The sequence below is a fragment of the Pseudophryne corroboree genome, chromosome 1 (genome assembly GCF_028390025.1).
Source record: "Pseudophryne corroboree isolate aPseCor3 chromosome 1, aPseCor3.hap2, whole genome shotgun sequence".
NCBI lineage: Eukaryota > Metazoa > Chordata > Amphibia > Anura > Myobatrachidae > Pseudophryne > Pseudophryne corroboree.
In genome coordinates this window covers 539,210,810-539,227,411 of record NC_086444.1, presented here as the reverse complement: position 1 = coordinate 539,227,411, position 16,602 = coordinate 539,210,810, and the positions used below count along the sequence as shown (strand labels likewise).

Here is a 16,602-nt window from a genome sequence, read left to right as displayed (position 1 = left end):
TCTCCTGCGGAGCCCGTCTATACCCCATGGTCCTTACGGAGTCCCCAGCATCTTCTAGGACGTAAGAGAAATATGTATTTACTTTTGTAGGGCATACAATATTCTCCTTTTAAAATAATAATTGTGCGTACATCCTTTCATATCAGCAATAGAAAAAAAATACACGTATAAACATTATGCAAACAGGAATGGTTCTTAATACAACCTTAACAAGACTAATAACAGCACAGGAAATGACCCAGTATAGCCCAAACCAAATATCTGTCTGCAATTATCATCGTACAAAATAATCCCTTGGGGAGTAAGCAATTAAGGTTTGTGTAAAATCTTACTATAAACATTTACTTTATTTTGGTTCACTATAAGTTGTAATGCAGAAAAAAAATATACAAAAAAATATTGCGGTGACTGTGCTTATTTTCTGGCCATCATTATAACCAGCATCCAATTACTATGAGAAAGTGTGAACAAGTTTCATTATTTAGAATTCTCTCCTAATTTACTAACATTTCTACCCCCACAAACAGAAATAAATCTAGATGAGCCAATGCTATGATAATACTTCCCAGCTTTTGCAGACCAGTCAACAAATGTGACAAATACTGCTTTATACAAAATACACAGAGGTAGTTTAAGTACCTACACTATTTTAAAGAAACATTTATTTACATAACAGCAGATTATATTATCTGTACACTCTGTTCTTACAAGTACTATGAAGAAAACAGACTTCCAGAAGAAGACTGCACATAATTCCTTGTTACAGTGTATGTCTTCAGACATTCATTCCCTCTGCTTGGAATTTAACTATAACCTTTGATATGTAGTAAACTTAGAAATTGTTAATTTTTCCTGTACAGTCATATAATTTAATTAAATGTTCCTGGGTCAACATAAGCATATGCAACAAAGTCTCCAAGTTTATTGCCCTCTGTGTCATAATGCAGCATCTTGAAGCAAACATCACAGAAGAGGCAAGGGTCATCTGGTGCAAGACTGTCATGGTTTGTCACCCATCTAAAATAGAAATAAAGAAGACATTAGAAGGTTTAGCAGGAACACAAAGCAGGCTTGCATGTTCTGTTCTCATACAGATGTGTCCATGTACACTTTTCCGCTTGCTGCATGCATTGAGTCAGTGACTGTATGCGTACCCACCAAGGATTCCTATGGAAATGGTGCATACGCCCATGGGCACACTATTCGCGGCAACAGAGTTGCGTTTGCAGTGAATAGAGATGAAGATGAGCCTGGACACAGCTGTACATCTTTGCTGAAGTCACGCCAAACAGACCCTCTTGGCCGTGTAAGAGTGTCTTTTTTGCTGAAAAGGTATCTTTGTTGTACAAGTGTCACATCAAATTAATCAGCACAGTCTCCTGGAGAGTCCTAGACACACTGCGTTGGCATTACAACTAAGATGCATATTCGTCAAAAAAAGATGCCCAATGTTAGCAGAGTTGCATGAGATCTGGTGGCTCACTCTCATCAGTCTTTTTTCCTCTCAAAATTCTTGAAGCATAAGGTTAATGTGCATGTACAAAGGACACAAATCTAGCATCTGAAAAGCTGGTCACTAATTTGTGTCTAGCAGTGAACACAGACTTGGTGAGCAGTTCCAACAGTTTGTCCTAGAACTAGCACCAGAAAGTATTGCTGTAACTACATAACTGGACAGACAATGGACCGGTTACAGAGAAGTACCAACTGAGGAACCATTAAATTTAGATTGCACAGTGCTGCATGCTTGAGGCTACACAGAGATGACATAACATATTGTTACCAGCAGGCACCGGTAACACACATTTAGGAGTATATTCAATTGAAGTCGAAAGCTGCCGTCTGTCGAAAAGACGTCAGTTTTCAACTTTTTAAGGTCGAACTGTGATTCAACCTATTCAATATAACCCAAAGTTTTCCAACAAGTCGATGCATTCAACTTGTCGAAAAGCACGTGGATCGGCGGAATAGCTGCCGATCCACGTGCTTGTGTCGCGGTTTTGGCCCCCTTTTCGACCATCTCAATCCGACATAAAAAAATGTTGTACTGAGATGTGGGACCCAGAGGAGGAGAGGGGGGAGCCGCAGGGAGACGGGAGAGAGCCGCGGGGCATATAGGGGAGATCAGCGCTACAGCACTGCGCTGCAGCTGGATGTCACACAGCCGCGCCATTCACAGCAGCTTCCACCCGGCTCAAGCAAGTGAGGTCACGCTTGCTGGAGCCGGGTGGACACTGCCGTGAGGTCGGGTGGCTGTGAGACATCCTCCTGCAGCACTACTGTAGCGCTGATTTCCTCCGTCTGCCTGCGACTGTCCCCGCTGGTCTCCCCACGCCCCCCCCCCCCCCCTTCTGGGTCCCTCATCTCAATTTGACATGAAAAAATCGAATTGAGATGAGATTGAATAGGGGTTGTCGGATCCATTCCGACAAATGCATGTCGGAATGGATCCGACGCTAATTGAATATACCCCTTTTTTTTTTTCTCCAGTAAATGAAGAAAAATAAATAGGAATTTGATACCTACTGGTAATTCCTTTTGTCCTACTTTTGCCACGGAGCAGGAATACCTTTTCCTAGTGTAGTCTTCCAAATGCAACTTATGAACACTTAGGAACAATTGACCAACCTGCCTGTTTAGGATGTTGATTTATAAACAAGACATACAGAATATCATGAAAATAAATACAGTACTAGCCCTTTCTAGGCACAGAGTGAGCTAAGCTCAGACCAACTAAAAAACAAAAGCTTCACAGTAAACAGTGATAATCACACTAGTAAAAAACAAGGTTAAAGGGGTGTACACACGGAGAGATCTGTGCTTAAATTCTAAGCAATCTCACTCGATTGCTTAGAAATTAAGTACGGATCTCTCAGTGTGTAGGGTGCCAGCGACGGCGATGCGCGGTCCCATGTGTCGCTATCGCCGGCTCTAGATTTGACCGCTGGGTAAAATGAGCGCCCTCCCCGTTACACCCCATCCTCGCTCAGTGAGTGCTGAGCAGGGGAACAGATGTGTGCTGAGCAGTCTGTGACAGATCGCTCAGCACACATCTCCCCCGTGTGTACGGGGCTTTTTACTCTGAGAGAAGAGGCCTCTCTCCTCAGCTCTGATTACCAGTTAATGCGCATGGAATTGGCATCCGGGAGAGACAGATCAGTATCCTCACCTTAACCATGTAGCACTTTACAGGGAGTACTTATCCATTGCCTTTAATTTATTGTTGCCAGAAACCAATGCAATAAGTTGTCATTTACCATACCAAACTAAAGTGCGGTCATAAAACATTTAGCAATTTTTAATAAAACCAACATTTCTCGTAGAAGGTAAAAGATACAGAACACAAAACATTAAGAACTAAAATCAGACTTGATTGTGCTATGTGGGGCTGCACTGTCATAGATTAATTATGTGCGTGCCCTCTGCTAAAACATTAAACTTAAGATCATGGGAACATATTTGCTATCATTAGGACATCCTGCATTTTACAACAAAAATAATTCAGCTTATTTACAATATGCTGTACATGCACTAAAAACAGAGAAACTATTTCTTCCGTCCTAGGAATAAACTGAAATCACCATCACTTACTTGGCAATATACAATTTACACACTGAGCACTTTCTTGTCCAAAACCAGTGCTTTCTGATATGCAGTGGATAGAGTGTCCTATCTAGGCAGTCTTCATGGTGTATTAACCTTTTCAAAGAGAACATGGAGAATAGTTGAAGAAGTGCATCTCTACTGTCTTTTATTCAGCTAAAATATCAAATGTAAATATAAATGGTAAAACCCTCAATGTGAAAACAATGTGCAAATGGGATTTCCCCCAAAGTACTGCACAGGTTGTCTGCGGAGGATAAGCATATGCCCTAGCATAGCAATCCCAGGAGCAAATTAACAGTGTTGGGGGTATATGCAATTCACGGCGAATCGCGGCAAATTATCGCCGTTTTTAAATTCGACACAATTCGACAGGTGAATTCCGGCAGGTGGCTGCCGGAATTCACCATATTCAATGAAAAACGGATTCGCCAGAACCGCGGGCGAAAATCGGCCGATTTGGCGGATTTTGCCGCGATTTTAAAAAACGGGAAAAACCCGGGGGGAAAAATGGCGTGGGGTCCCCCCTCCAAAGCATAACCAGCCTCGGGCTCTTCGAGCTGGTCCTGGTTCTCAAAATGCGGGGAAAAATTGGGCAGGGATCCCCCGTATTTTTAAAACCAGCACCGGGCTCTGCGCCTGGTGCTGGTGCCAAAAATACGGGGGACAAAAAGAGTAGGGGTCCCCCGTATTTTTAACACCAGCATCGGGCTCCACTAGCTGGACAGATAATGCCACAGCCGGGGGTCACTTTTATACAGTGCCCTGCGGCCGTGGCATCAAATATCCAACTAGTCACCCCTGGCCGGGGTACCCTGGGGGAGTGGGGACCCCTTCAATCAAGGGGTCCCCCCCCCAGCCACCCAAGGGCCAGGGGTGAAGCCCGAGGCTGTCCCCCCCCATCCAATGGGCTGCGGATGGGGGGGCTGATAGCCTTTTGTGATAATGAAAAGAATATTGTTTTTTCCAGCAGTACTACAAGTCCCAGCAAGCCTCCCCCGCAAGCTGGTACTTGGAGAACCACAAGTACCAGCATGCGGGAGAAAAACGGGCCCGCTGGTACCTGTAGTACTACTGGGAAAAAAAAACCCAAATAAAAACAGTACACAGACACCTTGATAGTAAAACTTTATTACACACTACCGACACACACATACTTACCTATGTTGACACGCCGACTGCCACGGTCTCCGACGATCCGAGGGTACCTGTGAAAAAATTATACTCACCTTCCAGCGTCCAGAGATACATCCACGTCCAGAGTATAATCCACGTACTTGTTAAAAAAAAAATAAGAATTTACTTACCGATAATTCTATTTCTCGGAGTCCGTAGTGGATGCTGGGGTTCCTGAAAGGACCATGGGGAATAGCGGCTCCGCAGGAGACAGGGCACAAAAAGTAAAGCTTTAGGATCAGGTGGTGTGCACTGGCTCCTCCCCCTATGACCCTCCTCCAAGCCTCAGTTAGGATACTGTGCCCGGACGAGCGTACACAATAAGGAAGGATTTATGAATCCCGGGTAAGACTCATACCAGCCACACCAATCACACTGTACAACCTGTGATCTGAACCCAGTTAACAGTATGATAACAGCGGAGCCTCTGAAAGATGGCTCACAACAATAATAACCCAATTTTTGTAACTATGTACAAGTATTGCAGATAATCCGCACTTGGGATGGGCGCCCAGCATCCACTACGGACTCCGAGAAATAGAATTATCGGTAAGTAAATTCTTATTTTCTCTATCGTCCTAGTGGATGCTGGGGTTCCTGAAAGGACCATGGGGATTATACCAAAGCTCCCAAACGGGCGGGAGAGTGCGGATGACTCTGCAGCACCGAATGAGAGAACTCCAGGTCCTCCTTAGCCAGGTTATCAAATTTGTAGGATTTTACAAACGTGTTTGCCCCTGACTAAATAGCCGCTCGGCAAAGTTGTAAAGCCGAGACCCCTCGGGCAGCCGCCCAAGATGAGCCCACCTTCCTTGTGGAATGGGCATTTACATATTTTGGCTGTGGCAGGCCTGCCACAGAATGTGCAAGCTGAATTGTATTACACATCCAACTAGCAAAAGTCTGCTTAGAAGCAAGAGCACCCAGTTTGTTGGGTGCATACAGGATAACAGCAAGTCAGTTTTCCTGACTCCAGCCGTCCTGGAACCTATATTTTCAGGGCCCTGACCACATCTAGCAACTTGGAGTCCTCCAAGTCCCTAGTAGGCGCAAGACACCACAATAAGCTGGTTCAGGTGAAACACTGACACCACCTTAGGGAAAGAACTGGGGACGAGTCCGCAGCTCTGCCCTGTCCGAATGGACAAACAGATATGGGCTTTTTTGAGAAAAAAAACACCAATTTGACACTCGCCTGGTCCAGGCCAGGTCCAAGAGCATGTTCACTTTTCATGTGAGATGCTTCAAATCCACAGATTTGACTGGTTTTAAACCAATGTGTTTTGAGGAATCCCAGAACTACGTTGAGATCCCACAGTGCCACTGGAGGCACAAAAGGGGGTTGTATATGCAATACTCCCTTGACAAACTTCTGGACTTCAGGAACTGAAGCCAATTCTTTCTGGAAGAAAAATCGACAGGGCCGAAATTTGAACCTTAATGGACCCCAATTTGAGGCCCATAGACACTCCTGTTTGCAGGAAATGCAGGAATCGACCGAGTTGAAATTTCTTCGTGGGGCCTTCCTGGCCTCACACCACGCAACATATTTTCGCCACATGTGGTGATAATGTTGTGCGGTCACCTCCTTTCTGGCTTTGACCAGGGTAGGAATGACCTCTTCCTGAATGCCTTTTCCCTTAGAATCCGGCGTTCCACCGCCATGCCGTCAAACGCAGCTGCGGTAAGTCTTGGAACAGACATGGTACTTGCTGAAACAAGTCCCTTCTTAGCGGCAGAGGCCATAAGTCCTCTGTGAGCATCTCTTGAAGTTCCGGGTACCAAGTCCTTCTTGGCCAATCCGGAGCCATGAGTATAGTTCTTACTCCTCTACGTCTTATAATTCTCAGTACCTTAGGTATGAAAAGCAGAGGATGGAACACATACACCGACTGGTACACCCACGGTGTTACCAGAACGTCCACAGCTATTGCCTGAGGGTCTCTTAACCTGGCGCAATACCTGTCCCGTTTTTTGTTCAGACGGGACGCCATCATGTCCACCTTTGGTAATTCCCAACGGTTTACAATCATGTGGAAAACTTCCCCATGAAGTTCCCACTCTGCCGGGTGGAGGTCGTGCCTACTGAGGAAGTCTGCTTCCCAGTTTCCATTCCCGGAATGAAACACTGCTGACAGTGCTATCACATGATTTTCCGCCCAGCGAAAAGTCCTTGCAGTTTTTGCCACTGCCCTCCTGCTTCTTGTGCCGCCCTGTCTATTTACGTGGGCGACTGCCGTGATGTTTTATCCCACTGGATCAATACCGGCTGACCTTGAAGCAGAGGTCTTGCTAAGCTTAGAGCATTATAAATTTACCCTTAGCTATATTTATGTGGAGAAAAGTCTCCAGACTTGATCACACTCCCTGGAAATTTTTTCCTTGTGTGACTGCTCCCCAGCCTCTCGGGCTGGCCTCCGTGGTCACCAACATCCAAAACTGAATGCCGAATCTGCGGCCCTCTAGAAGATGAGCACTCTGTAACCACCACAGGAGAGACACCCTTGTCCTTGGATATAGGGTTATCCGCTGATGCATCTGAAGATGCGATCCGGACCATTTGTCCAGCAGATCCCACTGAAAAGTTCTTGCATGAAATCTGCCGACTGGAATTGCTTCGAAGGAAGTCACCATTTTTTTACCATGGCCCTTGTGCAATGATGCACTGATTTTAGGAGGTTCCTGACTAGCTCGGATAACTCCCTGGCTTTCTCTTCCGGGAGAAACACCTTTTTCTGGACTGTGTCCAGAATCATCCCTAAGCACAGGAGACTTGTTGTCGGGATCAGCTGCGATTTTGGAATATTTAGAATCCACCCCTGCTGTTGTAACAGTATCCGAGATAGTGCTACTCCGACCTCCAACTGTTCCCTGGACTTTGCCCTTATCAGGAGATCGTCCAAGTAAGGGATAATTAAGACGCCTTTTCTTCGAAGAAGAACCATCATTTCGGCCATTACCTTGGTAAAGACCCGGGGTGCCGTGGACAATCCAAACGGCAGCGTCTGAAACTGATAGTGACAGTTCTGTACCACGAACCTGAGGTACCCTTAGTGATAAGGGCAAATTTGGGACATGGAGGTAAGCATCCCTGATGTCTCGGGACACCATATAGTCCCCTTCTTCCCGGTTCGTTATCACTGCTCTGAGTGACTCCATCTTGATTTGAACCTTTGTAAGTGTTCAAATTTTTTTTTTTTTTAGATTTAGAATAGGTCTCACCTAGCCTTCTGGCTTCAGTACCACAATATAGTGTGGAATAATACCCCTTTTCTTGTTGTAGGAGGGGTAATTTAATTATCACCTGCTGGGAATACAGCTCGTGAATTGTTTCCCATACTGCCTCCTTGTCGGAGGGAGACCTTGGTAAAGCAGACTTCAGGAGCCTGCGCAGGGGAAACGTCTCGACATTCCAATCTGTACCCCTGGGATACTACTTGTAGGATCCAGGGGTCCTGTACGGTCTCAGCGTCATGCTGAGAGCTTGTCAGAAGCGGTGGAACGCTTCTGTTCCTGGGAATGGGCTGCCTGCTGCAGTCTTCTTCCCTTTCCTCTATCCCTGGGCAGATATGACTCTTATAGGGACGAAAGGACTGAAACTGAAAAGACGGTGTCTTTTTCTGCAGAGATGTGACTTAGGGTAAAAAACGGTGGATTTTCCAGCAGTTGCCGTGGCCACCAGGTCCGATGGACCGACCCCAAATAACTCCTCTTCCTTTATACGGCAATACACCTTTGTGCCGTTTGGAATCTGCATCACCTGACCACTGTCGTGTCCATAAACATCTTCTGGCAGATATGGACATCGCACTTACTCTTGATGCCAGAGTGCAAATATCCCTCTGTGCATCTCGCATATATAGAAATGCATCCTTTAAATGCTCTATAGTCAATAAAATACTGTCCCTGTCAAGGGTATCAATATTTTTAGTCAGGGAATCCGACCAAGCCACCCCAGCTCTGCACATCCAGGCTGAGGCGATCGCTGGTCGCAGTATAACACCAGTATGTGTGTATATACTTTTTATGATATTTTCCAGCCTCCTGTCAGCTGGCTCCTTGAGGACGGCCCTATCTATAGACGGTACCGCCACTTGTTCTGATAAGCGTGTGAGCGCCTTATCCACCCTAAGGGGTGTTTCCCAACGCGCCCTAACTTCTGGCGGGAAAAGGGTATACCGCCCATATTTTCTATCGGGGGGAACCCACGCATCATCACACACTTCATTTAATTTATCTGATTCAGGAAAAACTACGGTAGTTTTTTCACATCCCACATAATACCCTCTTTTTTGGTACTTGTAGTATCAGAATATGTAACACCTCCTTCATTGCCCTTAACGTGTGGCCCTAATAAGGAATACGTTTGTTTATTCACCGTCGACACTGGATTCAGTGTCCCTGTCTGTGTCTGTGTCGACCGACTAAAGTAAACGGGCGTTTTAAAACCCCTGACGGTGTTTTTGAGACGTCTGGACCGGTACTAATTGTTTGTCGGCCGTCTCATGTCGTCAACCGACCTTGCCGCGTGTTGACATTATCACGTAATTCCCTAAATAAGCCATCCATTCCGGTGTCGACTCCCTAGAGAGTGACATCACCATTACAGGCAATTGCTCCGCCTCCTCACCAACATCGTCCTCATGCATGTCGACACACACGTACCGACACACAGCACACACACAGGGAATGCTCTGATAGAGGACAGGACCTACTAGCCCTTTGGAGAGACAGAGGGAGAGTTTGCCAGCACACACCAAAAACGCTATAATTATATAGGGACAACCTTATATAAGTGTTTTCCCTTATAGCATCTTTTTTATATATTTCTAACGCCAAATTAGTGCCCCCCCTCTCTGTTTTAACCCTGTTTCTGTAGTGCAGTGCAGGGGAGAGCCTGGGAGCCTTCCCTCCAGCCTTTCTGTGAGGGAAAATGGCGCTGTGTGCTGAGGAGATAGGCCCCGCCCCTTTTTCGGCGGCCTCGTCTCCCGCTCTTAACGGATTCTGGCAGGGGTTAAATATCTCCATATAGCCCCCGGAGGCTATATGTGAGGTATTTTTAGCCAAAAATAGGTTTTCATTGCCTCCCAGGGCGCCCCCCCTTCCAGCGCCCTGCACCCTCAGTGACTGCCGTGTGAAGTGTGCTGAGAGGAAATGGCGCACAGCTGCAGTGCTGTGCGCTACCTTAAGAAGACTGAGGAGTCTTCATGCCGCCGATTCTGGACCTTCTTCTTGTTTCAGCATCTGCAAGGGGGCCGGCGGCGAGGCTCCGGTGACCATCCAGGCTGTACCTGTGATCGTCCCTCTGGAGCTAATGTCCAGTAGCCAAAGAAGCCAATCCATCCTGCACGCAGGTGAGTTCACTTCTTCTCCCCTAAGTCCCTCGTTGCAGTGATCCTGTTGCCAGCAGGACTCACTGTAAAATAAAAAACCTAAGCTAAACTTTTCTAAGCAGCTCTTTAGGAGAGCCACCTAGATTGCACCCTTCTCGGCCGGGCACAAAATTCTAACTGAGGCTTGGAGGAGGGTCATAGGGGGAGGAGCCAGTGCACACCACCTGATCCTAAAGCTTTACTTTTTGTGCCCTGTCTCCTGCGGAGCCGCTATTCCCCATGGTCCTTTCAGGAACCCCAGCATCCACTAGGACGATAGAGAAACAAACCGCAAATACCCGCTCCATACCGGACTGAAAGGGGTCCCATGCTTTCACATCAGACCCCTTTCTCCCGAATGCCGGGACATCACGTGACTCCTGTCACTGAAGTCCCTTCAGCCAATCAGGAAGCGCTACTTCCGTGGCGCTCACCTGATTGGCTGTGCGCTGTCTGTGCTGTGACAGCGCATCGCAAAGCCGCTCCATTAGTTTCAATGGTGGGAACTTAGCGGCTAGCGGTGGGGTTACCCGCGGTCAGCCGCTGACCGGCGGGTGACCTCACCGCTAGCCGCTAAGTTCCCACCATTGAATAAAATGGACGGGGCTGTGCGATGCGCTGTCTGAGTTCAGACAGCGCACAGCCAATCAGGTGAGCGCAACGAAGTTGCGCTTCCTGATTGGCTTTAGAGACCTTTGTGTGACAGCTGTCACTGACAGGTCTCATTCGTGGAAAGGGGTCTCATGTGTCAGCATGGGACCCCTTTCAGTCCGGTGGCCCGTGTGTTCGTTTTCTTTTTTTGCCAAGTACGTGGATGTATCTCTGGACCATGGCTGAGGTGAGTATATTGATCTTTTATTTTCAGGTATCCGTGGATTCTACATGGAGAAGAGGACCGATGTCGGCGTGTGAACATAGGTAAGTATGTGTGTGTCGACGTATGAAATAAAGTTTTTCTGTCACGGTGTGTGTGTCCTGTTTTTATTTGGGTATTTTTTTCCCAGTAGTACTACAGGTACCAGCGGGCCCGTTTTTCTCCCGCATGCTGGTACTTGTGGTTCTCCAAGTACCAGCTTGCGGGGGAGGCTTGCTGGGACTTGTAGTACTGCTGGAAAAAACAATATTCTTTTCATTATCACAAAAGGCTATCAGCCCCCCCATCCGCAGCCCATTGGATGGGGGGGGACAGCCTCGGGCTTCACCCCTGGCCCTTGGGTGGCTGGGGGGGGGGGGACCCCTTGATTGAAGGGGTCCCCACTCCCCCAGGGTACCCCGGCCAGGGGTGACTAGTTGGATATTTAATGCCACGGCCGCAGGGCACGGCATAAAAGTGACCCCCGGCTGTGGCATTATCTGTCCAGCTAGTGGAGCCCGATGCTGGTGTGAAAAATACGGGGGACCCCTGCTCGTTTTGTCCCCCGTATTTTTTGCACCAGCACCAGGCGCAGAGCCCGGTGCTGGTTTTAAAAATACGGGGGATCCCCTGTCAATTTTTTCCCCGCATTTTTAGAACCAGGACCAGCTCGAAGAGCCCGAGGCTGGTTATGCTTTGGAGGGGGGGACCCCACGCCATTTTTTTAAAGGATTTTACCGTTCCAGCAATAAAAAAATAATAATATTTTAAAAAATATATAAATAATATTTGTGCCTCCAAAAAAAAAAAAAAAGTACCTAGTCCCTTCTAATATAAATAGATATGCTATTCCTAAAAAAAAAACACCAAAAAAAAACATGTTTAAATTTTTTTTTATTGTTTTCACCCTCCAAAGTGTGGCGGATTGAAAATGACGAATTTGCTGTCTAAAAGCACTGCTGTCGAATTTCCAAACTTGAATTGAATATGCTTTGGTCGAATTGCAGCACTTGTATCATTGCAGAAAAGTCGAATTTGCAAAAATTCGAATTTCAAAAAGTCGAATTTTGAAAGTCCGTTTTTTGGTCGGAAAGCACTGAATTGCATAGGCGAATTTTTTTTTTGGTCGAAAATGACCCGAAATTCGACAATTTCGGGAATTCGACCGCAATTGCATATACCCCTTGGTATACATGTATGTAAGGCAGTGGTGGTAAAGTCAATGAAAATTAAAATACTAATCAGGGGTATAAAAGAGCATAGTATTGTATAAATTATTATTTAAATCACATATTGAATATACAATTGTGGGCAACTCACTGAAGAAAGATTTAGGAACAAAGGAAGTGGAGAGTTTCATTTTAAGTAGGTTAGAACAAAAAGGTGTTTTTACTTTGTTTAGGCTTTAAGAAGAAAAAAATAAGCCTAATGGAAATTCTGTACCAGTAATTGCAGAGAAGACCCGGTGTCATTAAATAATCATGTCCACTATTTACTCTAAAGGGGGGTACTCACGGAGAAATCCATGCTTAAAATCTAAGCAATCTGACTAGATTGCTTAGATTTTAAGCACAGATCACTCGTGTGTAGCCCCCTCAGCGATAGCGGTGCGCAGCCCCGCACATCACTATCGCCGCTGCTAGATTGAGCCTGCATGCAGGCCAATCTAGCAGGTCACTCATTTCACCCGCTGGGTGAAATGAGCGGCCCCCTTCCTTCCCCCCACATCGCTCAGCACACATCGCGCTGTGCTGAGCGGCGGGAGTGATGTGTGCTGAGCGGTTCGCTCAGCACACATCTCTCCCGTGTATACCCCCCTTAAGGGTACATTTAAATATGAAACATTTTAGTTACCAGTAGGGGTGTCTAGTAGTGTCAATAGGTTCCCATTGTAATTTAAGCCCCCACACACCAGTGGCAATCGATGCCCTAGGGGCATTACCCCCACACAGTTTACAGATCCCCCAGAAGCATTACCTCCCCACCCTGTGCACAGTGGCATCAACATTTCTCAATGAAATCGCCCCAGCCAAGTGATTTTGTGTATGCGTGGACCCCCAACCCCACCTCCCAGCGTCCATGGATAGTCCACTAGTGGGCATAGAGTTCTCTCCTCTATCCCACAAATGCAGAGCAGGTATCTGAAAAACTGATCATTCCCCCTGCTGATCTCTGCACTCAGCTTCTATCATTTTATAGACTATTTTGCTAGATAAAGGATAGCTAGTAGCTGGTTGGTTGCTATGGGCATCTTCTCCACTTTACGTCTCTCTGAGGGTTGATACATCTCCCCCTTACTACTGCATCGCTTTATCCTCGGCTAGATCCACTAACTTGATTTAAAATACTATATTTCCATCCCACAATAGGGGTCATACTGACCCGATCGCACGCTGCAGTTTTTTGCAGCATAGCGATCGGGTCAGAACTGCGCGTGCGCCGGCGCCGCAGTGCGCATGGCAGCCCGTCACTGCGCAACGAACGCCTCTGCCTGATTGACAGGCAGAGGTGGTCAATGGGCGGGAGGGGGCGAAACGGCGGCGTTTTGTGGGTGTGGTCCGGCCAACGCAGGCGTGGCCGGAACGTGTGGGGAGTGGCCCGCAGTGGCTGCGTGACGTCACACGCAGCCACTGCGGACCGGGGAGCGAAGAGTAGCTCCCGGCCAGCACGCTAAAGCTGCGCTGGCCGGGAGCTACTCTTGAAGTGCAAAGGCATCGCCGCTGTGCGATGCCTTTGCACTTCTGCGGGGTAGGGGGGCCACACTGACATGCGGGGCGGACTAGCCCTGTGCTGGGCGTCCCCCCGCATGTCAGAGTTCATGATCGTAGCTGTGCTAAATTTATCGTAGCTGTGCTAAATGATCGTAGCTGTGCTCAACTCGGAATGACCCCCAATATCCGCTCCCTCCCTCCCCTGTTCATACAGCACTGCAGCATAAAGGCACTGCAACACCATAAAGGGCCAACAGAATTAAAAGAAGTTTATTCAACTCAGTTAAAATGGTTATATTTGAAATTGTATGGTCCATACAAAAAGTATAACATATAATCGTTCTTCAATACACTTAAGTGGCATACACACTGTGCGATATTTTAGCCAATATCGCTCATTTTCCCCGTTCTGAGCGATATGGACTAAAATATCACGCAGTGTGTATGCTGCAAACGACGGCCCGATGCGCATTCCTGAGGGTCGTTAAGGAACCCCTCGGTTGGCCACAAATGCAGGTAAATTTTGGCTATCTCGGCCAAAACTGCATGTACGGGCCCGGCCATGGTGTGACATCACTGAGGGATATGGTTTGCTGTATGGAGCGTATCGCACAGTGTACCCACCCATAGACATAAAAGCTGACATGTGCAAATATAACAATTCTGCACGTTTCGAAATAATTTCTCTCAAAAAATATAAATATTTTTGTACATTTCATTACAATTGTATATAAAGAATATTTGTTTATCTCAGTTTGTAGGATACTGAAAAAAAGAAAAAAAAAGTGAAAGAGAACTAAACGATGATTTAAGATTAAGCAAACATAAGTGAATATTTTGTAGCTACCAGACAACGGATTGCGGTCACTTTGATTTTAATAAATTTACTTAATTAAAATGTCCCATATTCAATAGGTCTTACTAGTACAGTACATGGTAAAAAGAAGATTACTATGGTCAGGCGATCAGTAGGAAACGCAGGTCTGTTTTCTTAAAAAAAGAAAAAGAAAAAAAAAAGGGACAGCAATAGGTAGTAAAATACTGGAATTTGGGTATTTGAAATTAAATTTAAAATGTATCCATCAGCATGAACTACCTACATCGGTGGGATGTCACGGAGTCCGATATCGTCAGAGGTGCGGGAAGTCGGTCGATCTCAGACATTTTTTTCAAGGAGCAATCACCTACAAGGCATGGTTCTGCCTTGTGAGTGATAGCCCCTTTTAAAAAACATCCAAGATCAGTCGGCATCCCGCACCTCTCTGGCAATCTCGGACTCCATTACATCCTACTGGATAAGTGAGAAAAACAAAGAACTTGCCTACCTTATATCTGTAATGGTAACAATATGCTCACAGTCCCCTTGATGGCAGTACAGGTAAGGGAAACCTATTTTTATATGTAGGTCGTTTAGCGTAAAGTCTTCCATCTTGGCCATCTGAAATTTCCCATGGCCTCTATCACGAGACTCAGCCCACTCAACTATAGTTCTGCAAGACCAAGCAAACAAGAATGTCAGTGAGTACGGTGGTGGCATATGTACAACTACTGAACGCCAACAACAGATTTGCAACAAAGTTCAAAAATTCAGAATTGATTCTGCCATCAACACTCTTTATGGTTTCATATGAGGGCGTGACCACATTGGACGACATCTGGAAATATGACGCTAGAGACAAGATGCCTGGTTATTTAAAAAACACAAGTTGGATAAATGATATTTGTTTAATTGATATATAGTTGCTATTGCTGTTTGCTCCAATTTCTGGTATAAAATGTTCTTATGCCCTAAGTGGCTGTAGGTTATATAATCTGTGTTAATAGACTCAATTTAGCGCTAATGTATTCTTGAACAGAGACATATACAGTATGGGCTTATGTTGATTTTGACATGGTTTACATGAAAACCAAAGGCATAACGGACAAGCAAATACATAATGTGCATATAATGCAAAGTCACACCCATCTTTATTTTGTTCCTTTCCTGCTCCTTACTAGCAGTGATTCCCTTTCCGCTTCCTCCTCTCCCTCTGTATTCATCTCCTTTCTTTTCCTTTTACATCGCCTTCCATTATGATTTCCTTCGAACTTGTTTCTCATATTATTGAGCTTAACTCTGTTTACATTACTAATGCCGAGTATACTCCTCCACCTGGCATCCCATTTCCTCTCTCTCCTCCTTGCACTGACCACACACCCCCACCCCCTTCTCCAGAAGTTCCAACTATATAAAAACCAATAAACTCCTATTCACACTTTTTTTCACAAGCCAGATCCCCCTAGGGAATATAGCACCATGCTGCGTGACCTACGGCTGGATGTCACTATAGCAGGAGGACCACATGCTGCGGGTTTCCATGCTATAATACCACCAGGTTTGGCTTGCCAAGTCTAGCCCTGGCAGTATTTTGTTATTTTTATAGCGCCCACCTATAGCACAGCGCTTTACGGAGAATAAATTTACATCAACACAACTAGACGTATATCCAAAAACAAGTTCATTTTTGAAACTCAATGGCAGTGGGTGGACATAACAAGGGAGCACTGTACCTGCTTATCTCTCTGCACTCCGGATATCTCATATCATTGTAAAAAACTCCTTCAAAATAAAAGAAGGCCGATTTGAAGAGATCCTATAATAAATGAGAAATTATTTCAAATGCTTTTGAAAAACTGTGCGACTCTAGCAATACTTTTTATCCCCATACTGAATATTTTCAGATTGTAATTCATATAGATTGCCACTAGCCTGAAAGATCCAAGCAAGAAATAGAAGGAAAAAAAAGCATTAAAAGGATGCATCTCTGGAATATATACAGTAGTTAGTTTTTGTTTTACTGTTCCAGGGACAGTAACCCCACAGCTTCAAACTTTCTGCTCAATCAAG

At 45.8% G+C, this 16,602-nt stretch overlaps 1 protein-coding gene across 1 annotated transcript in view; it reads right to left on the bottom strand.

Annotated features, from left to right (window-relative positions):
* Positions 1-640: 640 nt before the first annotated feature.
* SNAPC3 (small nuclear RNA activating complex polypeptide 3) overlaps positions 641-16,602 on the bottom strand; it is a 105,311-nt gene continuing 89,349 nt past the window's right edge. The window contains exons 6-9 of the mRNA XM_063914075.1: positions 16,266-16,348; positions 15,041-15,205; positions 3,592-3,699; positions 641-1,017 (exon numbers count right to left, since the gene is read on the bottom strand). Coding sequence (XP_063770145.1) covers positions 870-1,017; positions 3,592-3,699; positions 15,041-15,205; positions 16,266-16,348 — 504 coding nt within the window. The 3' untranslated portion in view covers positions 641-869. The remainder of the gene's footprint in view (positions 1,018-3,591; positions 3,700-15,040; positions 15,206-16,265; positions 16,349-16,602) is intronic.